The 27,846-nt window shown below is 38.4% G+C and overlaps 1 protein-coding gene across 2 annotated transcripts in view; it reads right to left on the reverse strand.

Annotated features, from left to right (window-relative positions):
• LOC124619907 (sister chromatid cohesion protein PDS5 homolog B-B) overlaps nucleotides 1–25,820 on the reverse strand; it is a 188,039-nt gene extending 162,219 nt beyond the window's left edge. For both annotated transcript variants that reach the window (XM_047146541.1, XM_047146540.1), the window contains exons 1-7: nucleotides 25,547–25,820; nucleotides 23,213–23,324; nucleotides 16,128–16,328; nucleotides 13,372–13,556; nucleotides 12,765–12,972; nucleotides 8,653–8,912; nucleotides 592–838 (exon numbers count right to left, since the gene is read on the reverse strand). In XM_047146541.1, coding sequence (XP_047002497.1) covers nucleotides 592–838; nucleotides 8,653–8,912; nucleotides 12,765–12,972; nucleotides 13,372–13,556; nucleotides 16,128–16,328; nucleotides 23,213–23,296 — 1,185 coding nt within the window. In that variant the 5' untranslated portion in view covers nucleotides 23,297–23,324; nucleotides 25,547–25,820. The remainder of the gene's footprint in view (nucleotides 1–591; nucleotides 839–8,652; nucleotides 8,913–12,764; nucleotides 12,973–13,371; nucleotides 13,557–16,127; nucleotides 16,329–23,212; nucleotides 23,325–25,546) is intronic.
• Nucleotides 25,821–27,846: the final 2,026 nt, after the last annotated feature.

Genomic DNA, 27,846 nt, shown 5'->3' on the forward strand with positions numbered 1-27,846 from the left:
TTCTGATAAATTACACAAGGAGTGGCTAATACAGCATTCTTTACTTTGTTTTGGAATATCTGGGGATTTCAAATTTTCTCCTGATATCTACTGACAACCAGTTAAAGAATTTGACACCAGAATGTAAAACACCATTCTAAACCCTACATTGATGCTTGTATCTAGAAATAAATTTTACTTCTGATGTTGTAGTTGTGTATTTCACAGTTCACCCTAAATTTACTTTTATTATTAACCAAGAACACCATTCGGTGTGTACAAATCCCACGACCACTGACGGGGCTTCTGCAATATTACTACCAATCTCCGTAGCAATCCCCCCCCCCCCCCTCCCTCCTCAGCTGCATTGCACCAGTACAGCACTGGGTGAAAGTATGCTAGCAATCCCACCTGCAAGTCAACACATTGATAAATATTTTTAAATGCAAAGCAGACAGCACTGAGCTTTGTGGTTGACACACTGGTACCAGGTTGTTATCAATCCAGATGCCTAAAAATTTTACATTTTCATTCTGTGGTTTTACTACATTGATATATATAAAGTATGTTACCAAGTACGTAACTTACGCTTAGAACAATAGAAAACAATACCTTTTTGTCTAATGTTCTTTCCTTTACAAACTCAAGAAGATCTTCACTATCAGACACAACCTCAAAATCCCTTTTGGCTGTTTGAACAATGGCCATCACAACTTCATATCTCACATTTTCTTCTGAATCATGCTGTCTCAACTTCAGTGTCTCTGTTATGTCCTTCCTCAGCTCAGGATGATTTAGGAGGAAATGCATGGAATGCTGCACACATTTAATGCGTATTGCCACACTAATGTCATTAAACCTGTTAATTGAAACACAGCATTAATAATACAAAAGAAACTTGAGAATTAAATTACACATACAATAAAGCAGTCTCATTATCTGACCCATCACATAATCATGTTTCAGGCAACCGATGCAGATGAAAATAAAGTTGGCACCTGCCTCCAGAAGTCAGAGATTACTTCCAATGGTAAAAAGTGCACACACAGCTGGAGGAAACAATATTACTTAGGCTGCATCCTGCATAAGCGACAGAAGCGACCAACTGCGCACCATGTCTTCAGACAACAAAAAACCACCACAGGTATAGTTACAGAACTGTCCTTGGTGAGCAACGCCCACGGCACTGCCTGTTCTCTGCTACAACTTGTGACGTATGAATTCAAATGTGTTTTAATCTTGTTGCTGGAGCACACAACAGTGAGAGCAACATCTACGAATCCTCTCTTTGAAGCACTGGATGGGACGCACCAGCTGCTATGAAATACTTAGCATCCGATTTTATGAGAAACATCTGATGAAACAATTTGATTCTTCTGTATCTTGCAGCTTGATGAAAGACCAAATTTATTTCATTGTTCGTCATAGTTACTGAGCAGCACGAAATTAAGTAAATGACTGTACAAAATTTTTAAGAATTTGCATTGGTAAAATAACAGTGCAAAGACTTTGTGTGCAGCACATATTAGGCCATACATTATTGGATACGAAATGTGGCCAATATATCAAAACTATATTTAAAGTTGAGAGCCAAATGATATCTATTTTCATTCTCAAGATATTGGCTATTAAATCCACAGACAGGTTGCTCGCGGCATGTCTTAATCCTTTCCTATGCATCGGGAATCAAGTGGTCATAAAAATCATCATCTTTTCATAAACAGTTAAAGATATCAAAATGAGGTTTTTTGGATACAACGGCACACAATAAGGACACATTTTGTCAATGAATAACAACCAATATATTTTTGTCAAATGTTTCTGCGGAGCAAAACCAGACTCCCTGTAAATTACACAATGAGTTTTTGTCCAAATTTTCATAGCAAAATTAAGTGTGAATAATGGGCAAATAGGGAATCACAGTGACCAATGTGAGGTCTACTTTTACAAGAAAATATTTAACTGCTTGAAAGTAATCAGCATAATTAAGAAAAACCTAATTACTGATCTGACGAAAAATTAAAATATTTCATGAATAACTGCTGCTATCTATGTGAATGAAATGTCAAAAAGTTCATCTGGTTTCTAAATTAAACTCAAAAATCAAAAAAATATTTTAAAAAATCAGTCCAATATCTTGTGCAATGATTTGTCTAAAAGAAATAAAATTGATCACAGAAACATTTCACACGCCTCTGAAAGAGGCTTGAATTCATATACAGAAAATGAGGTGTATCATGTGTTTCTCGAACATATTTCACTTATTACTTTTAGGCAAATCAGTTCATTAAACTTTAGACTCACTTTTCACAAACTTTGAATGCTTTACTTACGCACACTGTTTTGATTAACAGAAACATTTGGCCTTAACATTGATTTCTGATGAATTATGTTCCCAACAACCAAATATCAGTAAAATTTCATAGTTGTTGATTGTGTTTCATTAGGAATTTAATATATGTGATATACTGGGATAGGTATATATACATTTAAGGATCAAGTACTTTGGCAAAATCTTAAAAATGTACTTCGAGATGCACTGTAAACAGTACAGATAAAACTAACTACACGAAATTGGAGACAGGATTGTAACCAAGTCAGTTAAAACATAAGAAGTAGCCAGGACCGAACCCAGTACCAAAAATGATTCTGATTATTAGCCTATGATTCTACCATCACACCAAGGACACCTCCTCTGGAATATCACACGTTCCTCCATTTTTACTGCAGTCAGTCATTCTTCCGTACCTATCAGCTGCTAAGTTCGTCATCATGTTGGTAACACCCACTCTTTAATTTATTGATGAGATAATTGAATGTCTGTCTGCTCATTCACGTATGTTTGAAGAATGTGTCTAAACCAAACAACGGAAAGTCCTGGAAGCCATGTAACAGTATCATGAAAAGGATAGTGGCTACTCACCATATAATGGAGAAGTTGGGTCGCAGACAGGCAGACAAAAAGACTATCAAAATGTGAACTTTTCGGCCAACAAGCCCTTTGCGCATGCGCACCTGCACCCACACACCCACGCGAGCGTGCGCTCGCACGCGCACAGTCACTGGCTGCTGAGGCCAGATTGTTAGCAGCAGTGCATGATGGGAGAGGCAACTGGGTGGTAGGGGTAATGTGGTGGCTGGGGGAGGGGGAGGGATAGCAGGTAGGGGTGGGGGACAGTACTCTGCTGGTTGTGGGAGCACAGAGGGTGAGTTGGAGAGTCGGTAGGGTAACTAGCTGCAGTCAGAAAGTTACACGGAGGGCGGAGGGAGCAGGGAGGAAGTAGGGTGGTAGCGAAAATGGAGAGACATAAAAAGACTAGCAGTGCATTGGTGCCACAAAAGGCTGTGTAGTGCTGGCATCGGAACAGGTAGAGGCTAGAATGGTAAGGACAATGATTAACAAAACTAGGGGCCAGGAGCATTACAGGAATGTAGGATATATTGCAGGGAGAGTTTCCACCTGCGCAATCCAGAAAAGCTGATGATGGTGGGAAGGATTCAAATGGCACAGGTTGTGAAGCAGACACTGAAATGAAGAATGTTGGGTTGGGTGGTGTGCTGAGCAACAGGTGGTCCAGTTGTTTCTTGGCCACAGTTTGTCAGCGGCCATTCATGCAAACAGGCAGCTTGTTGGTTGCCATACCCAAGTAGAATGCAGCACGGTGGTTACAGCTTAGGTTGTAGATCACATGACTGGTTTAATAGATAGCCCCGCCTTTGATAGGATAGGTGATGTTTGTGACCAGACTGGAGTAGGTGGTGGTGGGAGGATGTATGGAACAGGTCTTGCATCTAGGTCTATTACAGAGATCTGAGCGATGAGTCAAAGGGTTGGGAGCAGGGATCGTGTACAGATGGACAGTGGAATACCACTGTGGGAAGGGTATTGGGTAGGACATTCCTCATTTCAGGGCACGACGAGAGGTAGTTGAAACCAGGGAGGAGAATGTGATTTAGTTGCTCCAGTCCTGAGTGATACTGAGGCGTGAAGGAAATGCTCCTCTGTGGATGACCGGTGGAACATGGGAGGTGGTGGGTGACTGGAGAGATAAGGCATGGTCTGACACCCTCAGTATATTTCGACAGAGACCACCCTACAGATGTGACTGGCACGGGGGGGCTAGGCTGTATCGAAGGGCCTTCTTGGTATGGAGTGGGTGGCAGCTGTCAAAGTGGAGGTATTGCTGGTGGCTGGTAGATTTGATTTGGATGGAGGTACTGATGTAGCCATCTTTGAGGTGGAGGTCAGCATCAACGAAGGAGGCTTGTTGGGTTGAGTGGGAGGAGGTGAAGTGAATGGGGAAGAAAATGTTGAGGTTCTAGAGGAATGTGGATAGGGTGTCCTCACCCTCGATCCAGATCAAAAAGATGTCATCGATGAATTTGAATGAAGTGACGGGTTTGGGATTCTGGGCGTTTAGGAAGGATTCCTCTCAATGGCCCATGAATAGGTTGGCACAGGATGGTGCCCTGTGGGTGCCCTTGGCCGTACTCCGTATTTGTTTGTTGGTAATGCCTTCAAAGTAAAAGTAATTGTAGGTGAGAATATAATTGGTCATAGCAACTAGGAAGGTGGTTGTTGGTTTGGAATCTGTGGAGTATTGAGAAAGGTAGTGTGCAAAAGTGATAAGGCCATTGGCATTAGGGATGTTAGTATAAAGGGAGGTGGCATCAATAGTGATGAGCATGGCAACATGTGGTAAAGGAACAGGAACTGTGGAGAGTTGGAGGAAATGGTTGATATCTTTTGTATAGGAAGGTTGGCTGCGGGTAATAGGCTGAAGGTGGTGTTCTATGAGAGCACAGATTCTCTCAGTGGCAGCACGTAACCGGCCACAATGGGGCATCCCGAATGGTTGCAAGTTTGTGGACTTTAGGAAACATGTAGAAGGTAGGAGTGCAGCGAGAGGTTGGGGTGAGGAAAGAGATTGACTCTGGCAAGAGGTTCTGAAATGGGCATAAGGATTTGAGGGGAGACTGGAGATCGTGATTGATTTCTGGAATGGGGCCACTATATGGCAGGGTTTGTTGGTGGATGAATCTGACAGCTTGCGGAGTTCTTCTGTCCGGTAAACTTTGTGGTTTCAAAGCCTTTGTCAACAGGTAGGATTATAAGATTGAGATCAGTTTTTAGGTGGTGAATTGCAGTTCTTTCTGCAGATGTAAGGTTAGTTTGCACATTGAGAAATTTGGGGAATGATGGTGAGGCACGCTTCCATGTTCAGAAATTCTGGAAAGTTAACAGGGGGTGATTTGGGAGCAGTGGAGGTGGGTCATAGTTGGATGGAGGAGTGAACTGAGTTAGGCAGTGTTCAACAATGGTCTTGGTTGAGTCCAATTGTTAGGGTTGGTGGTGAAAAGGTGTTTCCACTCTAGGGACTGGGAAGAACATGTTTGGTGATCTTCACATCTGATGATGCAAATTGTGAACTTCTCCATGAATATTCTTCCTTTTGTGAATTTACCGTATTTACTCGAATCTAAGCCGAACTTTTTTCCAGTTTTTGTAATCCAAAAAACCGCCTGCGGCTTAGAATCGAGTGCAAAGCAAGTGGAAGTTCTGAAAAATGTTGGTGTGTGCCGCCACAACTAACTTCTGCCGTCAAATATATGTAGTGCTACACAGGCATGTTTTGTAGGCACAAAGATAAATACTGGCACCAAAACCTCTGCATCAGTCAATAAATTAAAGAAAAAAAAGGTGGGAGACGAGTTTTTTCTCCGCCCCAAGTTTCGACCACTGCATTTTCGTACATTATCCAACGAAGTAAATACAAATTCCGTATTGTTCATCTTTGAATGTAGCAGCATTTCAATGTACTACAAAAATCCGACTGGCAAGACTGTTTGGGATGTTTGTCAATATGGCCAACTCTACGTTCTGAATTTTTTCCTACCTGTGAGAAGAGATGGTTGCTAATAGGAACTTTTATGAATTGTGAATCACATGCAGTATTCTCTTCACCATAAGAATAATAAGAATATAAACATTTTGCCTTGTATTGTTTCGTGTTTGCTGCTATCTCATTTAAATCCTGTCTGCCTAATAAACAACGAAACTAGAGTGAGACAAACAGCAAACGTGGAAGAACACACATATCGTGTCATGTTTATATTCGTATTATTCTTATGCCTAATAGTGATACAGTCAGAAATTAAGCACAGCAATTGACTAGATTTTTAATCTAAGATGACTCTAATTTCTGTGCAGAATGTAATGTACTAAAGAGGTGCCTGCAAAGATACTCAAACAGAGAAAAATTTTCACTAAACTCTCGTTCAGAACATCTTCTATCATACGCAGTCTATTATTTGGTTCTTGTTGATCATTATCAAAGAAAGCAGCAGTGTAAGTAACAACAAATAGCAGTCTCTCACCATTGTTTCGCTAATGAGACTTTTTATTAAAAAAAAAGCGGCTGTAGCGCGCACAAAAGCAAGCCATGCCACGAGTGGCGACAGGCCGTAAACACGCACCATCGGAATGCGACAAACAATGCATGTCACAGTACAGTAATGAATTTTCAGCTTAGAGTGACGTAAACACCTATAACAAAGAAAACGGCGCATATCAGTTCAAAGAAAAATAAGCAATCAATACAAACCAGACGAAGCACGAGAAAAAGGAAGGGTACCCGTATAAATAAGGACGGAACGCCTGACGCATAGCAATGGCTACCTGGTAAAGCTTAACTGCTAAGCTTACGACTCGAAACAAACTACAGTAGCTGTATTGTCAGTCATTTGACCTAAATTGTGTCTCATATTACAATGGACCAACTTTGTTTCGATTTGGAGATGCGGCCTAAAACTTTTCTCTCACCTTGAATTTCGAGTCTCAAATTTCAGGTGCGGCTTAGATTCGGGATTTTATTTATTTTTTTTCCTTGCTTTCGAGTCTCATTTTTCAGGTGTGGCTTAGATTCGAGTAAATAAGGTAAAGCACATCGCTCTTTTATCACCTCATTTTCCTAAGTAAAACTAATTTTGTTGCCTTACTCTCAAGCTCCAGCATTCTCTAGTTTACGGGCACCGTTTTATAGAAACGGCTGGTCAGCTCTAGAGCCACCTTGTAGCAGGAGATCGCTGCTTGCACACAAGACACCTGACCGTACTGCACAATGCTGCTGCTTGTTTCTGGAGTCTAACATATTCGGGTCTCAATTGCTGTTGGTCACTTCTGATGCTTGCATAGGGTGTGGCCTTAGGAATTAAGCAGAAGAGTATACTTTACCTTAGGGCAAAGAAGAGCCAACCATACAGGAAGAGAATAAAACCAGCATTAGCATGTGGGATTTCAAAAACTCAAAGGAAAATCGTACGCAAAAAATTATACAGAAATTATCAACAACAGAGAAAACGTAAGCTAGTGGTGATGAAGCATACACCGTAGAGGAGAGGTGGGGTGGAGGAGGGTGGGAAAGAGAGAGGAAGGAGGGGGGGGGGGGAGAGAGAGAGAGAGAGAGAGAGAGAGAGAGAGAGAGAGAGAGAGAGAGAGTGTGTCGAGTCAGAAAATAAGATGGGCTAAAAGGGAAAATAGTAAGTAAATAAATTTTAATCACGAGACTGTAACAGAAACAAGCTAGGACAGAGGGGCAGGAAGGGTGCAGAGAATATCAACAATAGACATCATTAGCCAAAGCAGAGATACAGTTCAGTTGTCTTGCCAACACACAAAACATCTCCTGTCGTTTATGGCATATGACATTTCAAATGTACAATAATTCCTATAAGCAATATGGCTGCAGTAGGTAGCACTAAACAAGTTGTGTGTCAGAGAGAGTCACCATATTGCAAGGAAATTACTTCATACAGCAAATCAGAACGTTGATCCTAAATGCCAAAACTCATTTTCTACAAAAATAATCAGTTTTTGAAAATACAATTGGATAGATAAAAAATCTACTCACCAAATTGCGGCAGGAGAAACACATGTAAAAGTTAAGAAACTGTGCAAGTTTTCGGAGGCAGTGGCTCTGTTTTCTGGCATAAGGGCTGAAGGCTGAGGAAGATAGATGAAAGAAAAGAACTGGCGAGATGTAGCGAACATATACAGTTCTGGAAAATTGCCCAGCTCCAGGTCAGGGGTAACTTAACAAATGGGATGAGAAGGAAAGACTGATTGTTGAGTCCCCAACAATCAATCTTTCCCACTCATCCCATCCAGTAAGTCTCCCCTGACCTGGGGTTCTGGTCAACTTTTGCGTAACTTTACTTGTTCCCAAAGTCTCACCACTCCTTTTCTTTCATCTCTCTTCCTTGCACTTCAACCCTTATGCCAGAAGGAGGAGCCTCCAACTCTGAAAGCTTGCACGTTTTCTTAACTTTTTACGTGTTCTCTCCTGCCGCCACTTGGTGAGTAGGTTTTCTATCTATCCAATTGTATTACAAAAGTAATTTTCTGCCTTTCATTAATGAACCCACTACTTGGGGAAAAAAGGGAGTAGGATCTCATCTGGAGTAATGTACTTTCCTTATAATTTATGACATTATTTGTCTGAAAATTGTTTCATTACCACTAACTAGCACTTAGTGTTCATAAAAACGAAAAAGTACATACTCTTTCTAAATATAAGGTTAACTACAAGAGACAAAAGGCAACTCCATGTAACTGAAGTTTAGTAAATATGCACTTAAAATTAATTTGGATGAGACAAGAAGTAGAGAGTATACCTCCCAAGGAATGCCCTCCAGAGTTGAGTATGGTGACGTGCAAGATTTGAGTCACGCTCGCTGAACATCCGTGCTAACAGAGAAACAGCACCTAACCGTTCAGACTCCTGACTGCTTTTCAGCTTGCACTCCAACTGTGGGAGTACTGCAAGTAACACACTCGGGCATATATGGTTCAGTTCATATATGAGATCATAAACTTTTCCACAAATCTCCAACTGCTTTTCTTCTTTCCCCAAAATGAGCACATGGTTGAAAAACTGCAATTAAGAGAAATACAATACATACAAGTTATTTACATCAAAATGACTACATCTGCAATGACCTATCAATATGATACAAAATCAGTGATGCCTAAAAGAAAGGAAATAAGATTTACAGCTTAACATTTTACTGATGAAATGGTCATCATGGATAGTGCACAAATTTTAGAAAAGGAAATAACCCCAAAAGAAGCATCTTCACTTTTGCTGGAACCTTAAGAACAAAGCAATATCAACAATGTTGAGAAACAAAATATTTTATGCAAGAGTAATCCATCGTAAGTTCTCTCTTACCAGAAAGATTGTGTGATACATGGGACAATAAGGAGTGTGAATTTAATCACTTAATATATTATAGCATTTATTGCAAATGTAAGGGCCATTCCTTGTCAAATTGCCTAATTTGGGAACATTTTCCTGCTCGACCATTACCGATTTCAGTGAAATTTTATGTGAACATTCGCACATGTCTTCAATGAACACTGAGACAGTTTAACATTTACTGAAGCAATACTGGCCAAGATATAGTCACTTGTTTGACTTCATACGCAACTTTGCACAGAGTGAGCATGAATTTCTGGCAACTTTCAGCTGTTATATCACAGGCAATATTTCGTTGAAAGAAATTTGTGTGTTCTCTTAAGAATAAAAATAAAAATAATTTTATGAGCTATATTCAGCCAGAAAATTTTAGGCAAAATAACCCAAAAAAACAGAAGCCGATAAAAGTTCAAAGTCTGGCCTCTTACGTCTCAGGTACTAACGGTATGACGAATGCGACACTTGGCATGCAGCAAGCTAACTACACAAGATCCTCAAATATAAAATGTAATTTACATACCACTTTCCAATGCTAAATAAATTAAGTGCAGAAGTTGAAGATTTTGTAAAAAGGTAAAAAATGCGATGTTTTCACCTGATTTTGCAAAAAATTATGTTCTACAAAACTTTCCAAAGTGGCCTCATTAGAAGTATCATGGTTTTAACCGCAAAGAAAAAAATGCATTTGATTATCCAGTGCAGTCAAAGTTGGGAGCAGAAATCATGGCAAGGAAAAAATGCAATAGAGCTCACAGAGTAAACAAATGCTGAGTGTGAAACTTATATGAAACAGCTCAGTAGCACAAGGATGTGGAATACAAAATTTCATTCACCTACTATTTTCAATAGTTTAATAGTTTACAAATTTGACAACACATTTTTCCAAAGGAGACTGGTTTTGAAATGTCGACAGAAGACAGTATTTATAAAAGTTTCCAATACATCGTATTTTCAAAAAAAAATTTGTCTTGCCACCAAATCTGTAGACTACTGGATAGTAGTAGGTGAATGAAATTTTGTGTTCCACATCCCTATGCTACCAAGCTACTGTGTATGAATTTTATGTTCAGCATTTCTTTACTCTATGATATATAGGGATCCGAAGTCTACATTTTTTTCCATGACATGATTTCCGTGCCAGCTCCGATTCAAATTATCTAGCATTGTCAGCCCACGATGGATAATCAAGTTTTTTTTTTTTCTTTGCAGTTAAAACCATGGCCTTTCTAATAGGCTCAGTTTGGAAAGTTTTGTAGAACATATTTTGTTGCAAAATCAAGTCGAACATACTGCATTTTTGACCTTTTTACAAATTCTTCAATTAAGTTGTTCAGTGCTCTAAAGGGGTACATAATAAACAAAATTTTATATTTACGACCCTTGTGTTGTTAGATTACTAAATGCCAAGTTTCACATTCATCATGCCTTAGCCAAATTTGAAGTTTTTTGGACACTAATTTTTTCGGGAAATTCTGCCAAAAATTTTCCAGCTGAATGTGGCTCTTAAGATTCGTTTCATTATTATTCTTAAGACAACAAAAGTTGTACAAGATAGCCATATTTCATTCTTTACAACAAATTATTGCCCAAGATAACAGCTTGAAGTCACCAGAAATACATGCTCGCTCTGCACAGCCGCGCATGGAATCAAAGGAGTATATCCTGGCCTGTGTTGCTTTGGCAGTCGTTAAACTTTACCAATGTTCATTGGAGACATGTGCGAATGTTCACATAAAATTTCAGCTAAACCCTTCATGGTCTTGCAGAGAGGCCTCGGTGGGTTGATATGGAATGACCTGAAACAGAATTACCCAGATCCATTTGAGAGTGGTAGCACACATACTGTGACAACATATATACATAAAAAAATTAGTTAATTCAGACATATCACAAAGTCTGCCTAACATATATCCCAACACAACATGTCAAATGAAAGAGTCATAACATGCAACTATTCCACTTATAGTCAGTTTACTTCACTGGCAGATCTCATCATTAGCAGATACATCAAGTCTCTGATAGTTGCAGGTCTCAGCTGTTCTATACTGCATGTCAAATTAAACACCTTTCAGTCATCTAGTTTCCAAACTTATTTTATTTGGCTACCAGTTTCAGCGTTTTACTATGCCATTTTCAGACCCCTGAATGACGAGCAGGAAGATTCTAACTCGGTTCTGACCAAAACAGGGGCCAGCAATACTGATATTTGTAGATTTTTGCTATAGTGATCACTTCAACCATCATCTGCCGACCCAGACTCAGAGCTGGTAGATGATGGTTGAAGTGATCGCTATAGCAAAAATCTACTAATACCAGTAATGCTGCCAGCTGTTTTGATCAGAACCGACAATGAATTTTCCTACACATCGGTCAGAGGCCTGGAGATGATGATGTAAAATGCTAAAACTGGTAGCTAAATAAAATAAGTTTGGAAACTAGATGGCTGAAAGGTGTTTAATTTGACATCCCTTAGCAGATACAGCTTAATAGAATGAAATGGAAGTTTATTTCACAGTGTGGGGCTCAATCCAGAATACTATTGAATATTTGACAAATCTTGTGTCCCCGAGTCTAATTTTTTTCTCTCCTCTATTAACTGAAGCTGCCCATGTTCAAATAACCATTAAAAGTAGGATGCCTTTGAAAATTGCCCTGAGGTTACAGGATATTTTAGACAGTTATTTTTGGGCATCCATAATCTTAATACTTCATGTTTTGGTGGTAAGTTTGTAGAAGCAAAGTGCACAAAATAAATATCCTATTTGTGATACGGAAAATACGTTATTAGGCCAATATATCCCAAATAGAATAACCAATTTGTTTATAGGAATTGGTTTTAAAAAGATGCTGGAAGAAACATGTCGCCCACCATGTGTGCAAACAAGAAGACATTTGCAAAAAAGGCATACTGTACTAAATTTTTATATAAAAATGACATTTCAGAATTAAAATTAATGTGTTCTATTCAAATTAAACATGCATTCATATGTATTACACTGTGAACAAATGTTTTGAAGTTTGTGAGTAGTAGAGTCAAAGAAATGCCAGTCAGTGTTTGCAAAGCACAACGCAGAGCACTGACTTACAGACATGCAGCATGTTAGGGCTCTTCCTGTTTCTCGGGCATAAACACAATGACGGCACCACCCTGTCCTGGTCTTCACGTTCCCAGGAAATACTCAATTTGGGGGTTTTGGGGGGGGGGGGGGGGTGTTTGAAGGTTTTATTACTTCATCACTAGTGGACAGAAAACTATTTTTCTGAAGTTCAGGTTTACTGTTTCAGATTAAAAAGTCTAGACAGCAACGAGTCAGAAGTTCGGGGATATCAAGTAACAGGTAATCTAACTTCACTGAAATATCATTCACAATACATCAGTCAGTCTCCTAACAAAAAAATTGAAGGTAGAATGTTACATCAAACCTTAGTCACAGACGGTACATTATTTATTTTTACTTAAAAATATGTATCAACACTTACAAATATAACTATCAAGTAGTAAAAAAACAATGCGGCCTTTAAACTTACAGTCTGAATGTATGGTTCCAGTGTATCACTACATTTAATTACCAACTCCTTAGCCAAAAGGTATGCGTTCTTTCGTTGAGTCTTATTTGGTTCCACAATGTTCATAAGTATAATATTCAGGAGCTCATTAGAGACCAAATCTGACTCAGTAATAAGTGGACATAGTACATCCAGCATAAAGCTCTTCACTTTACCAGAGTGTTCATCACTACAAGAGAAAATCATCCTGATATAATACAAGCATTTTTGAACTATATAAGTTTCAAAATAAAAAAAATATTCATAAAATTTAATACTTTAGTTGTTCTTAATATTCGTAAGAAAAGTATATATTTAATTTCAGTTATATTAATGAGAAATTTATGTTGAAATCTGAATAATTGTGTTTATATGTAAAGGTGTGACTAATTACTGTATATTTCGCAACAGAAAATACAAAAAGTTATGCTAATATACATAAAATACTACTTACTAACTCAAAACATAGTATTCTGTTGTTTCTTAAAATGTATGGAACTCAACAATACAGCCAAATAGGACTAAACACTACAAAGAGATATAACAAAATTTATTTTGATCCTTACATTCTAAATGACTTGGTACTTACTTGACAATTCTGAACATAAGTGAGAAAAGTTTACAAAATATTTCTTGGCAGTCATCCAACTCAAAACACATGTTAAATGACTTGACGTATGCCAAATTCTCCAAAAGATAAAAATAGCGCTTGAAAGCAGGATCTTTTGGATCTTTCAATCCTGACAACTGCTTTATAAGGAATAAGAAGATTGTCTGAAAATAACAGAAGACAACATGTTATGGCCTTCAGTGTGTATATTCATTTCCTACTCTTCCTAAAAGTACACTTAAAATTGTATTACACAGCAACGCTTTGGTTGTGTACAAAAAATGATATGAAAATTAAATGCAGTTCATACATAAACAAGACAAAAACACAAAGGTATGACATATTTGAAACCATAATATCACAACAGAACTCTGTACAATAGTTTTACAATGAAGAAATTTAAAATAAATGTTCAACGGTAAGTGAGTTGATGACAAACTCAAGAGCAGACAGGAAGTTCATACACAATTACCAGAATAAAATATCTGAAATAAAAAATGGTGAAACTGTATAAACAGGCTAAACTTAACCCAGCAGCACAAATAACACATTCAGCACAAAATAGACATAAATACAACTCAAAACTATGAGGGTTGAATGAAAAGTAATGCCTCCACCTTCATTAATTGGGTTTGGATGGGAATATTTTAATAAATCAAATGCAGTAATAATCCTTAGAATGTGGTCCTTAATTACCAATATTCACTTTTCCACATAGTCACCAGCCAATTGGATAAATTTCTGCCAACGATGAACAAGTTTACTGAAGCCATCACGGAAGAAGTTGACACTGTTTCCGCAACCACAGTCACAGTTCTCTCAATGTCTTCATCAGAAGGGTATGATGTCCCCGCAGATCATATTTCATTATCGGGAACAGATGGAAGTCAGATGGTGCTAAATCTGGACTGTATGGAGGATGCCGTACGGTGGTGAGATTCAGCCCCTTCCCTTTCAGACGCTTGTTAGCCGTTGTTTCAGAGTTCACAGCGTTGTGATGTAACGATCTGAATTTATTGTAGTTCCACAATCAAGGAAATCAACATGGATAACACCACCTGCATTCCAGAACACTGTAGCCATGATTTTTCCAGCTGAGGGCAGCGTCTTGAATTTATTTTTCTGGGGCGAGTCTGTGTGTCGATATTCCATATACTAACGTTTCATCTCCGGGTCTTAATGGTGTACCCACATTTCGTCTCCTGTCACAATTGGATGGAGAAAGGCACCACTTTCATTCTCGTAATGCGAGAGGAGTTCCTGGCAAATTTCAAGTCTGTGTGCTTTCATTTCAGGAGTCAGCACCCGGTGAACCCATCGTGCACATATCTTCCGATAGCCAAGCAAAGCAGTAATGTGACCCACATGTTCTTGTGAAATGCTGATTGTGCTTGCAATTTTTCTCCGAGTGATACGACGATTGTCCTGAATCAATCTGTCAATATTTTGCTTCAGAAACTCATTGGCTGCTGTCACAGGACACCCAACTCTTTGTGTGTCATGCAGGTCAGATGTTTCTGCCTCAACGTATTTAAACTTACTCACCCAATGACGCACAGTATTCACATCAACACAATCACCATAAACCACTTTCATTCTCTGATGAACCTCCTTTGGGGTGACACCTTCTGCTGTCTAGAATTTAATGACTGCACATTGCTTAAATCGCATTGACCAACCATCAGCGCAGGGTTCCATACTTTACACTGTAACCACACAACCATTCACTGCTACGACTTCCTGCCGACTGGAGCTGTAGAGAAGAAGCTACAGAACAAGTCAGTACCTGACAAATACCAATGCTGCCAACTGTTGAAGAGTTACGAAGGTGGAGGCATAACTTTTCAGTCAATCCTCATAATATTAACATCAATAACCAAGTTTTAGTTATATTGTAACTGACAATGTGGTAATCATGAAATGAACATTGTATTTACTAACAATAAGAGCATGCAGCAATTGTATTTTTGTATTCTTTTATATTCATTGTAAATGAAGTTGAGAACTCAAATGTCAATCTGCCTATGCAGTTTGAAGCAACTCTCAAAAATCCATGAGAAAATTGAATCATAGTGAAATCTGTGGGACTGAAATCCAAGCCATATGCCACAGAATCTCAATTACTCTCTAGACTCCGTTAGTCACTGCTGCAGTACAGCTCCAAAAGCTTATCTGAATGTGCCATAACATGTTCCTAAGTTTCATCAGAAATACAAAGCATGAAAAAGTAAGAAATCAAAATAATTTCAGATGCCAAGAACAAAGCAAAGTCTCATATCTTCACTGGTCATAAAACTAGAAGATAATAACTCTAGAGTCATCACTGTATGATTATGTCAGAGATGGTGTGGTGTTCTGACCACTGTCAGTAATGAAAAATTGTATTAGGCATACTTTGTATAACAGATTTACTTTTAAAATTTCACACAAGAAATTCATATTGTGACTGTTATCAACAATTTTTGCTGTCACTTGGATACATTTTTTTCTTGTATGTTCTTGAGTCTGATAAATTTTTATTTTTCTGAATAAAAACTGTAGTGAAACATTGGTGACATGTATGCCGACTAACAAACAACGAGAAGTGAATGAGAAAATTAGCAAATAATAGATAAAAGGTACCCAAAAAAAGAATATCAATGGCAGCACTACGAAAGAAGAGTAAAATAGAACTGGTTTCAAGAGCATATCTACAGGATAGAAAGTGAGAATTTACCAAAAAAAAGAATACACACCTTAACCTGCTCTGGATCCTTGTACGGAGCCTCTGGTGCATATACCCTGAGGACATCTGCAATACAGCAAGCAATGAGTAACTGGACATCTCGGCTTGGGTGATGCAAAAAGTAGTCATCAGCCAGATGTAATGCCAATGGAATGTACTGTTGATACATGCCCTCATCTTGGTCCATTGCTTGCAATGTATGCGCCAATGTCTGCAAAATAATAATTATGAAATAAATCTGTGTCACAAAATTTCTGAACTAAGAAACACAGGCCCCTATCACACTGAATTTCAAGAGAAGACAACAGTTCAAGTGATTGCTGGTAAGTAAAGCAGTTATCAATATGTAGACTTTTTTTTATTTTTTATTTATTTTTTGAGCACTACTGTGGTTTACAAGACACTGTCCAATTGGAGGTGGTAAGCTATTCCCTTCCTCCAACCTTCGAACTCGCACAGCCAATTATAGGGGAACCTACAATATAATGCGGATTATGAAGCACTGTGCAACTCACCATTTTACACATCAACAAACACTGCTGGAGGTAAAAGAAGTGGTAAGTGACACATAAAAATCATAGGTCTGTCTGGAAATCAAACACGAGACCTTTGGATCAGTGATCAGTTTGTTCGTATAGCATCTGAACCGTGACAGGTAAAAAGATCATTCTTTCACACTAGCTCACAGCACTACTGAACATGAGTATACATAATACCCACAAGTAAAATTTATTGAAGCATTAATTTTTTTTTGCATACCACCATTATTTTTCAAACCATTTCAAGCAGTGGCCATCTGAAATTTCTCTCAAGAAAATTTCCGCTAACATGCTGATATGTTGCAATGATTATTACACTAATAAATAATAGTACTAAAATAAAATATAACACTAAGGTTATTTCTTGGGATATGTAACACACTGCATCCTGAGTAGTAACATTTCCGTGTCAGTGCCTCATATAGCTTTCTTTTAAGTGGCTCTAAATTCATCTGTATTAAATTGTTCCCTTTTAATTTATCACTAATTTTCATTCCCATGCACTGAGGTCCCTGGGCACACAGTTGGACGCAGTAGGTGGGGAGCATGAAATTTTCTTCGTTTCTAGTACCATGTGAATGGACAAAATGGTTTCCCTCATATAATTCATGTATGATGTACAAAAATATAATAATCTCATATGTATAGGGATGACAGAGTTAATATTTTAAGTTTTCTAAACAAGGGACGACGTGATTTTTTATGATTTGCGGTGCAAATATTTCGAGTGGTTTTTTTTTCTGCATTTTTAGTATCCGCACTATGTTTGTCGAGTTGCCCCCAAAAACTATACTGTACCTGAATGAGATTTTCACTCTGCAGCGGAGTGTGCACCGATATGAAACTTCCTGGCAGGTTAAAACTGTGTGCCGGACCGAGACTCAAACTAGGGACCTTTGCCTTTCGCGGGCAAGTGCTCTACCAACTGAGCTACCCAAGTACGACTCACGCCCCGTCCTAACAGCTTTACTTCTGCCAGTACCTCGCCTCCTACCTCCTAGAGCACTTGCCTGCGAAAGGCAAAGGTCCCGAGTTCGAGTCTCGGTCCGGCACACAGTTTTAACCTGCCAGGAAGTTTCAATACCGTACCTAATAATGGATTCAATGTAGCTTGTATATGCTACTTTCTATGTGTCAGTGTCAGCTGCAGTTGATAAAATTTGCATTGCAAATGCAAAGCTGCTCAGTTTGTTTGCTAGGTATACAATGTGTGCCTGCCAGCTTAAACTTTTATCTATATTAAAACCTAAGAATTTGCTCCTTCTATATCTTGGTTGTTGAGAACAATCTTAACCTGCTCACATTTTGACTGTTTGGTTTTGAATTGCATCATGTGGGTCTTAGATATGTTTAGATTCAACCCATTTAGCTGAAGCCAAGATTCTAAGGTACTAATCACAGATTTGGGAATTTTTCCCGAATCCTGATTTTCGTCTAAGACACAAGTATCATCTGCAAACAGAACTGATGGGTAGCTGATATTTGATGGTAAGTCATTAACATAGAAGAGAAATAGGACTGGGTCTAATATGGAGCCTAGGCAATGAATCTCATTTGTGTCATGGGTTGGTGATGAATTTAGACTGGCACTGCTGTATGTAATACCTGAAATAAACCATTAGCAATTATGCACCACTGTGGCCTACACTTGGTATACAAATTTATAAACATGTAACAAGCAAAATATGACTACCAAATGGCCCAGAAGGAGCGAAGTGTGACAGCAGTCACAGAACTGACTCATTCATTGGGTGCATATGACACCAACATTGTACAAAGAACAAACAACGTACATGGTTCCGAAACTTCCTGGAAGATTAAAACTGAGTGCCAGAGCAGGATTCTAACTGCACTTTAGATGGGCAACACACTTACCAGCAGGGCACTCAGAAAAGCTTCAGAGAAGTTTGGCAAGATGGTGAGAGGTTATTGATCTATTACCTGTTGGCTTTGACCCAGGATGCTCTGTCGCCTTTCGTTTAACAATTTTTCTGATGTTTCACCAGCACAAATGACTGGCATTGTCAAAGATTCAATCTCTATTGCTGTATCTGTCACCAGGAATGGAGGCTGAATCTCTGACAATGGCAGCCATTCATGCAGCGAAAACATCTAAAATATCAAACAAACAAACTTCAGCCAAGGATCCCAAGACAAATGCGAATAGGCAACACATTATCAATATTATATCCTCTAATGAATTTTTAAAGTTAATTTGCAAAATGTCACAACTATAACAATGGACTACTAAATGGGGTAGAAATTACGTAGTGGACCCTTCTCATATTTTTCATTGTTTATGTTCGATATATGGGTGCAATATGCACCAAAACACTCATAATCTCATCTGCAAGGCCACTGTAAAGGATTGATTAATTTTCAATGTTCTATATTTTTCAAAGTATTAAATGTACAAATATTACTGGTGCATACGCAGAACCGTAAACTCACAGAGTATGCTGGCATTATGAGTGTAGTACCTTGAGAAAATGGTGACAAAACAAGGGGATTAATATATCACCTCCACACTGATATTCCGCAACAAAGCAACCTTCCATTTATGTGGAAAGGTTGTTCACCACACTGTAGAGTGTAGGACACTGAAAATTCTCATGAAACAGTGGAACATCAACAAGAGTTACTGAAGGTTAATGTTCTCCGTGCAATGTCACTGACGAAGCTGTAAGGGCCATTCCTCATCTGTGAGAAGACTGTGATAGCTACTTCTTACCTTGATATGTTGGAGTAGTAGTTGTTTCCACACCTGACTGCTGATTCCAAGAATTTCATCCTCCAACAAGATGGGGCACCCACTCATTAGAGCGGCAACGTTCATCGCTACTAAGTGACTAACTTCTGCTTCGATGGACTGAGCAGACCATGTTCATGTAATCCCAATGCCAAGAACACTGGAACAGCTCTTAGAATGCATCAATGCTGCTTTGATGACCACTGATAGTATGTTCCATGTAAAAAATGGAATAAACTGACTACTGCTTGGAGGAGTGTCATGCAAGCAGAGGTTTAAACTCCAGGTTGTAAACATAATACCTTGAAAATAATAGAAGTTATCAACTTCCAACATGACCTAGACCTTGGGCTACAATATAGATCATCACAATCGAGATCTCTTTCCCTGTGGGTTGGCGGGAGGGGGGGGGGGGCGGGGGAGTACGGTATTGCACCAACACACTATGGACCCAAAACTGATTTGAAAAGAGAGAAAACTCTCTTTGTCTTATTTCCACATTTGGTACTCAATATACTATTTCCTTGTTTTTACGCCCCTTGGTTCTTCTAATATGTTGTTGTGGTGTTCAGTCCGAAGACTAGTATGATGCAGCTCTCCATGCTACTCTACCCTGTGCAAGCCTTGTCATCTCTGAATAACTACTGCAACCGAAATCCTTCTGAATCTGCTTACTCTACAAGTTTTAACCCCCCCCCCCCCCCCTCCAATACTAAATTGGTGATCCCTTGACGTCTTAGAATGTGTCCAATTAACCAACCTCTTCTTTTAGTCTAGTTGTGCGACAAATGTCTTGTCTCCCCTGTTCCATTCAGTATCCCTTCATTACACTATCAACCCATCCGATCTCTTGTGTTCTTCTGTATCACCAAACTCCAAAAGCTTCTCTTCTTGTCTAAACTGTTTATCGTCCATGTTTCACTTTAATATACAGTTACACTGCAGCAAATACCATCAGAAAAGTATTCCAAACACTTAAATCTGTGTTTATTGTTAACAAATTCCTCTTCTTCAGAAAAACTTTTCTTGCCATTGCCAGTCTACACTTTATTTCCTCTTTGCTTCGGCCATCATCACTTACTTTGCTGGCTAAATAGAAAAACTTGTCTATTACTTTTAGTGTCGAGTTTCCTAATCTAATTTTCTCAGCATCACTTGATTTAATTTGGCTACATTCCATTACCTTTGTTTTGCTTGTGTTGATGTTCATCTTATAGCTTCCTTTCAATGTGACATCCATTCCATTCAACTGCTCTTGCAAGTCCTTTGCTGCCTCTGACAGAATTACAATGTCATTGACAGACCTCAAACGTTTTATTTCTTCTTGCTGAACTTTCAATTCCCACTCCAAATTTTTCTTTGGTTTCCTTTATTGTTTGCTCAATGTACAGATTGAATAACAATCCTGTCTCACTGCCTCCTCAACCACTGCTTCCCTTCCATGGCCCCTGACTCTTGTAACTGCCAACTGGTTACTGTACAACTGGAAAACAGCCTTTTGCTCCCAGTGTTTTACCCATGATACCTTCAGAATTTCAAAGAGAGTACTCTAATATAACTCTCTATAATTTTAACAGGTACAATGAGAGTAAATATCAAATTGAATAAGGTGGCTATTAAAAAGGCAGTGAGAGTTTCAAGCAAATGCAATGTGATCTTCACATTTGCTGAATGAAACAAAACTATTGAAATATGCATTGATGAGGATATCAAAAGATGAAAAGAAAATTCACTATGTGAGACAAACAACTGAAATCAATAAAAGTACGGAGAAAAGAAAACAACCTAGTGTTGGGTAGACATCACATTTCCATCAAGTTACGGTGGTAACAAACAGAGAAATTGTACTGAGTTTCCAAGATCTCCTTAAATACTAGAACAGTTCAAGAGATGCATTGGAAGCACAGACAGTTCATAATAACAACAATAAAATTCTGGAAGTAATGCTCGTTGAAGTATAGGAAGCCATTTGAGATATGAAGAAAGAGTAAGGGCCTGGAAGTGAAAATGTTTCAATAGAAATGGTGGAAACCGGATGAAATTACACAAAAGGAATTTATTCACAGAATGTCTGAGAAAGAAAATATTTTCTCAAAATTTAAACATTGCAGCAATCATTCTATTTCACAAGAATAGAGTGAGAAAAGACAAAATTCCACTGCCCCATGAATCTCCTATCCATAGTAATGGAATGGAAATGAAGTCCCATGCTTCTTGACAAAGCACAGGGGAACGATGCAGGAGACCCGCACTGCCATACTAGGCAAGGTCCTAATAAAGGTGGTTTATTCACTAAAACTATATGCATCTTTGAAATTGCCTCCATCAGGTATCATCGGAGTACTGAAAATGTTAGAACTGAAAAAAGTTGGTCAAAGCAATCTATTCACTGCTGCCCCAAAGGAAATTTTCACTTCATTCCCTGGAGATGCACAGGACAGTATAAATTTATTTGTGTAATAGTAAGGATGTTTTTTTAGAATAATACATGATTTATCACTTTAAAAAAAAGAAAAAAAAGTATACCAATCTATATTAATCACCCGAGCATTTGTTGGATGTGATTTGGGAAAACCACAGATACCTAAACAAGGATAGTCAGAGTATGAGCCTACATTTTCCTGAATCTGAGGCCAGTGTCCTACAAATGAACTACTTCACTTGGCTTATATAGAATGTACGATCTTCTTAAGCCCATTCATACTTGGAATATTTCAGTTTGATAAACTGGGAAATAGTTACTCATTGTAAACTGGATCTTTCAAAATGTATCATTCAGTGCAACACACACACACACACACACACACACACACACACACACACATTTGCAGATTATTCGATGACCACAACTATGTTGCTATGCCTCTATTACAAATTCACATCTTCCTCTGTGCCTTTAGTGCAATTATATCTCGACACTGAACTGAAGAACCTAATATACCTAATTTGAAAGTAGGCCTGGAAATCAATTACAATGCCACAGTTATTTTAATTCGAAAGTTGGGAGAAGGCAAGGGTATAACACTTCAAATGTGAACATTCAATGAAGGCATGCAATGTTGAAACCAACATTACAGTTAAAGGCAATTTTTTAAGTACATAACAGATGCTTATATTTAAAGGAGTACAAGTTAATAATGTAGTCACCGAACCGCCTTAAAAGTTTTTGTATTTAGGGTAGCTGCTGTAAACATAATTTTCAAACTAAGCTTCCATTGCAGTGAGAAGAAAGCTTATAACCAATGATCTATTATTAGTTTTTATTTGTGACAGTGAGGCTTGGGACTTTTCATGCAAAAACATCACAAGAGAGGGCTGCTTAGTGAACAATGAATAAATGCATAAAGGAAATTACTAGGAAAGCAGGCAAACAAATGGATACAGGAAAAAACAAAAAATTTGGTTTTGCTGTCCACTATTTTATTTCTGAACACCAGCATTGGCTAATACTACTTTTTGTACTCCTGCAACTCTCCTTACAGGCCTACACAAAGTGAGGTAACACAGTGATTAAAGGCCTGAACTCTCACTGGGCTGAAGTGTGTTCATGGCTCCACACCATCATTCAGACTTAGATTAAAATGAATGTTGAAATGATCCCTTTGGAACAGACATAACTTATTTCCTTCCCAATCCTTTTCCAGTCCCAAACTTCTGACCTATCTTTAATTAACTTTATGTTGATTGGAAATTAAACCATAATCTTAATCCTCCTCCAGTATCCATTTCCAAGGAAAGATATGTCACACTAAATTAAATAAACTTACCCATACAATCAAATGTACTGATATACTCATTAAAACTTACTTTGAGCCTTCTAATAAGTTCATCCGGACCAAGGTCATCAGTGACTGGCCGGCAGCCCTGAGGGTACACTATATCATGTGGCATCCTTTTTCCTTAGAACACCATCCACAACCTATAAAAACAACAACACAGAAAACTTAAGTGGCAAACAACAAAGTCCACCAACAAACATTAAAATTTAGTCTTTCTTTCTACACTCACATGTATGAAATTACATAACAGAACATAAAAATCAGACAACTAGGGGGACAGAACATAACAGTATGGCAACAGAGAACACTTGGTAGCTACATTATACCAGTATCCACCAAAATCAGACAATCCTAGCTCTCAATCATTCACCTACAGAATGAGGAAAAAAATAATTTCCCCTGCACATAACTCACTAATCTCGTTTGCAAGGTTTCTTTGATAGGTTCTGCGTCTGCTTGGAAAGAAACATACAACACAGCAATGGTGTAGAATAGGTAGCACTAGTCTCTCATATGCTGTTTCTTGAAAATATGTCTTTCATATTGCTTCCCCAGATGATGATGAGAAGATTTCACAAGATCTAAACAATTTATAGGATTGTAGCCAGGTGACATCTTTTACAACTGCCAAAGATGCCATGCAGTTGCATTCCCATAAGTTGTATGATTATTTTATTCACCAGGAGGGACACCAGTTTCACAGAATTTAAAAGTTCGTGAATAAATCATAATCTGACGTCCCTCATTAATGATATAATCTGATACTAACTACTATACAGAACAGCACAACTAGTGATGAATCAGAATAATGATGAGCCTATTTAACATGAAATATTATGGTTAGAAAAAAGTGACAACTGTACAATAGTGTAGCTTATACCAAGTTTGTATACTCAAAGCTGAAAATGTTAAGAATACAAGAGAAACAAAAGGTTATAAAACAGGATGTGATTACAGTGCAAGCATTGCAGTTAACTGTATGGAACTACTTCCAAACAGACTGAACAAATCCACGCAGCTACTACGCATACAACAGAAAATTCCAGAATGGAATTGTGTATAAGACGGTAGACTGCTATCCACCAAGTACTAGCATTGGGAGGCAACAGTGGCAGAGTATTTTGTTAGATCTCATTCCACCAGGCAGCAGTAACAGCTGTGTATGATGTTACTAACATTGACAAAGGACTTTACTGATGGGCCCTACACACTACCTGATCTTCCGCCTAGTTATGTGCCTGACCACCAGTTGGTGTGTACTGTATTTAGTGGATAGTTATCTATTTTTGTATACCTATTATGCTTCTATGTATGGTAGTTTAAACTAAACTCGCTTCCTCAAAGAAGTATTTGGACAGAAATTGTGCAATAATATGAGCATGTAACTGGCATTCTTTAAACTCAAATTTGCCATAGATTGTTAAGTACATCAGAAACACGAAACCCACTCTCATCCTCCTCCACACTCAGTGACTACCTCAACTCAAGGTTGTATACCTCCTAGTTAGATCTGTCACATTTATGGGTGAAGGGTACCAAGGGTGTTACATAAATATCTAACTAGGGCCTATGTCCTCATGGTTTTAGGGCTATTATGCGACATCCATTTAACTATTAAATGGTCATCTTTGTGTATGCTGATTTCTTAAAAAATCATTTTACGTTTATGTCAATATCATACATAATTAACCTAGCTTTTTCTACAATCCAGCAAACTCCAACATAAGATAAATGTGATGTAAATAACAAACGCAAAGAACGACTGACCAAATAAATGGCTATGCGGAACAGGAAAAACAATGAAATTTGTTGTCATAAAACACAACACTAAACACTATATGCGTGGGCGCTGTAGCAGCAGCTCTGTACGAACTGAATAAACGATAAAAGATCGTGATGCGTCGAATGTTAAATTTATAAATTCGGGTTCAGAAACGGAGTACCGTTTTCCATAGCTTTTTGGAGTACACCAAAGTCTGGATTACGATGCACGTGTAATAAACACGAACAAAACATCACTAACAAATGGTACCTTTAATAATTTTACATTAATTAATAGGTATGTTGTTGACAACCAAGACTGATTCACAATACAAACGAAAGTTAAAGAGTTTTCTAGCGTCATTTGTTTTTACATTTACTGACGTAAAACACTTGAAGTCTGACACCAATGAAATTAACACCCATTTGCTGCAAGATCAGTTTTATCCCAATTTCAAGTTTGTTTATACCTCGTGTTTGCCGAACATCAATATATATGGGTCATAAACGATTGCTAATGAACGATCATCTGCAAAACACGCAACTAACGCAAAATGTTCAGCTTCAAATGAATCTAATGTCACCTCAAATATGGCATTACCTCAAATACAACATGCAGTCTTATCTTTCCTTCAACTGTATACTAATAGATGTCAGAGAACTGTTATTTAATCACAAACACCAATTTCACTCGGTATCATCTTCACTTCCACACTGTGTTTTGTCAACATCTAGCTAAAGGGAAAAATATGCGATACGTATATTGTTTTTACACAATCACACGATCAAACGGACGAATGAAAACAACACACATTACACCTAACATTAAAACTGCGGGAAAAATACACCCCTTCTGTAGCCACGGAACGCGAAAAACAGGGGCGCCAACACATTACCCAAAACCTGACGATCAATGTTATCTATGACATTGGGTATACAGACCCACTGTTTAATGTTTACTTGAGCGTAATTACGAAGGCGGAAAATCCCCTTAATTATGGATATATTTTAATTTATCAAAATTATAGTCGCCTGATATATTATGATTTATCCCTTAAATACTACTACACGATGCGCTTACCATACTGATAAAAAAAATATGTATAGAATAAAGCTTGAAATTCATAAACTATAAACACAAGGGAAAGTTCTACGATGTCATCCACGCATGTAGCCGAGTGAACCATCGCTACCACTGTAATGCTATTGACTAGTTAAGAACAAAGCTAAGCAAGGTCATTGACACCAAATTATACACCATACTAATCAAGACATACGAAAATTATAGAATAACTGACGCAGCACTACTATAACCGAAATTCTATTTGACTAACAGAAAACAAATGGTAGTTGATTAGTCAAATAAAAATTCTGGTCTCTATAAAGTAAAATATGGGAGCCTACAAGGATTTGACCTGTTCCTTTTCTTGTTTATAGTCTACATGAATTCTTTAACAAATTTCTTGCTGTATTTAAGAGTTGCGTATGTTAGTGGCACAATATTCCTCATATCACATTAGTGTGCGAATGTTGTGAATAAATGAACGAATTCATGGTTGCAAAAGACAGCTCAATAATTACAGGAAAATAAATTGATACTATGCGATTTATCAGATAGGGTAAGTATCACTATTAGATACTACCCAGTAACAACAGGGCGAAAAACGCAGCAAAAAAATAACTTCCCCAGGGATATAAAATGTCTGACAAATACGAAAGTAAAAATTAAAAATAAACTAAAAAAGTTTCTCCTTATAACATCTGTTCTGTAGAAGAATTTCTGTTACTGTAATGTGTAAAAGGTGGTGGGTAGGACTAACTAACATCTATAGATATTAAAAATAAATAAATGTTCAGCATATAGCAACATTTAAAAATTAAGTTGCGATCTGTAAGTAAAATGATTTGTTCCACATCGTTACGAATTATCATGCAAATGATCCATGAAACATTAAACTAACTAACATTAAAGGAAAAATACTGTAGTACAATCGCATAAAATATACACTGATTAGCCAAAACCTTATGACCACCTTCCTAATAGCCAATCCACCTTTGACACAGATAACAGCGGCAACACACCGTAGAATCAAAACAATGAGACCTTGGTAGGTCGCTGGAGGGAGCTGGTGTTACTACAAGTCACCTAATTGCCATACATTGCGGGTAGGAGTGGGGGGGGGGGGGGGGGTGAGCTCTGACCCCACATTCAATCACATCCCAGGTGTCTGATCTGGATCGGACCTGCGAGTTGGAGGGCCAGCACAGCAACTGGAACTAGCCACTGTGTTCCTTCAACCATTCCATCACACCCCTAAGCTTGTGACATGGTGCATTATTTTACTGAAAAATGCCACTGCCGTCAGGAAACAAGATCGTCATGAAGGGATGTACGTGGTCTGCCCAAGTGATTGTTCCCCAGAGCATAACGGAGTCGCCACCAGCATGTCTCCCTCTTGCCATCCAGGTGCCAAGGAGCTGTGCCCCTGGAAGACGATGGATTAATGCCCTCCTATCGGCATGGTGAAAGAGGTATCGGGATTACTCAGACTGTACAATGATCTGCCATTGCACTAAAATCCAAACCGAGGGTCATGCAGCCATTTCGGTTAAAACTGTCAATGGTTAACACAAGGCACAAGCATGGGCTACCAGATGCGGAGGCCCATCATAAGGAATGGTCAGTGCACTGTGTGTTCAGACACACTTCTACTCTGCCCAGCATTAAAGTCTTATGTTAGTTCCACCACGAGTTGGCCGACCCTCCTCTTTTACCAGTCTGCCCAGCCTACGACATCCAACACCTGTAATGAGGGGTGCCCGGGCAGCCTCAAGACATCTGGACATGGTTTCACCTTGGTTTTGCCATGGTGAAGACAATCGCTCCAGCACTACTCGAAC

The sequence above is a fragment of the Schistocerca americana genome, chromosome 6, assembly GCF_021461395.2.
Source record: "Schistocerca americana isolate TAMUIC-IGC-003095 chromosome 6, iqSchAmer2.1, whole genome shotgun sequence".
Classification (NCBI taxonomy): domain Eukaryota; kingdom Metazoa; phylum Arthropoda; class Insecta; order Orthoptera; family Acrididae; genus Schistocerca; species Schistocerca americana.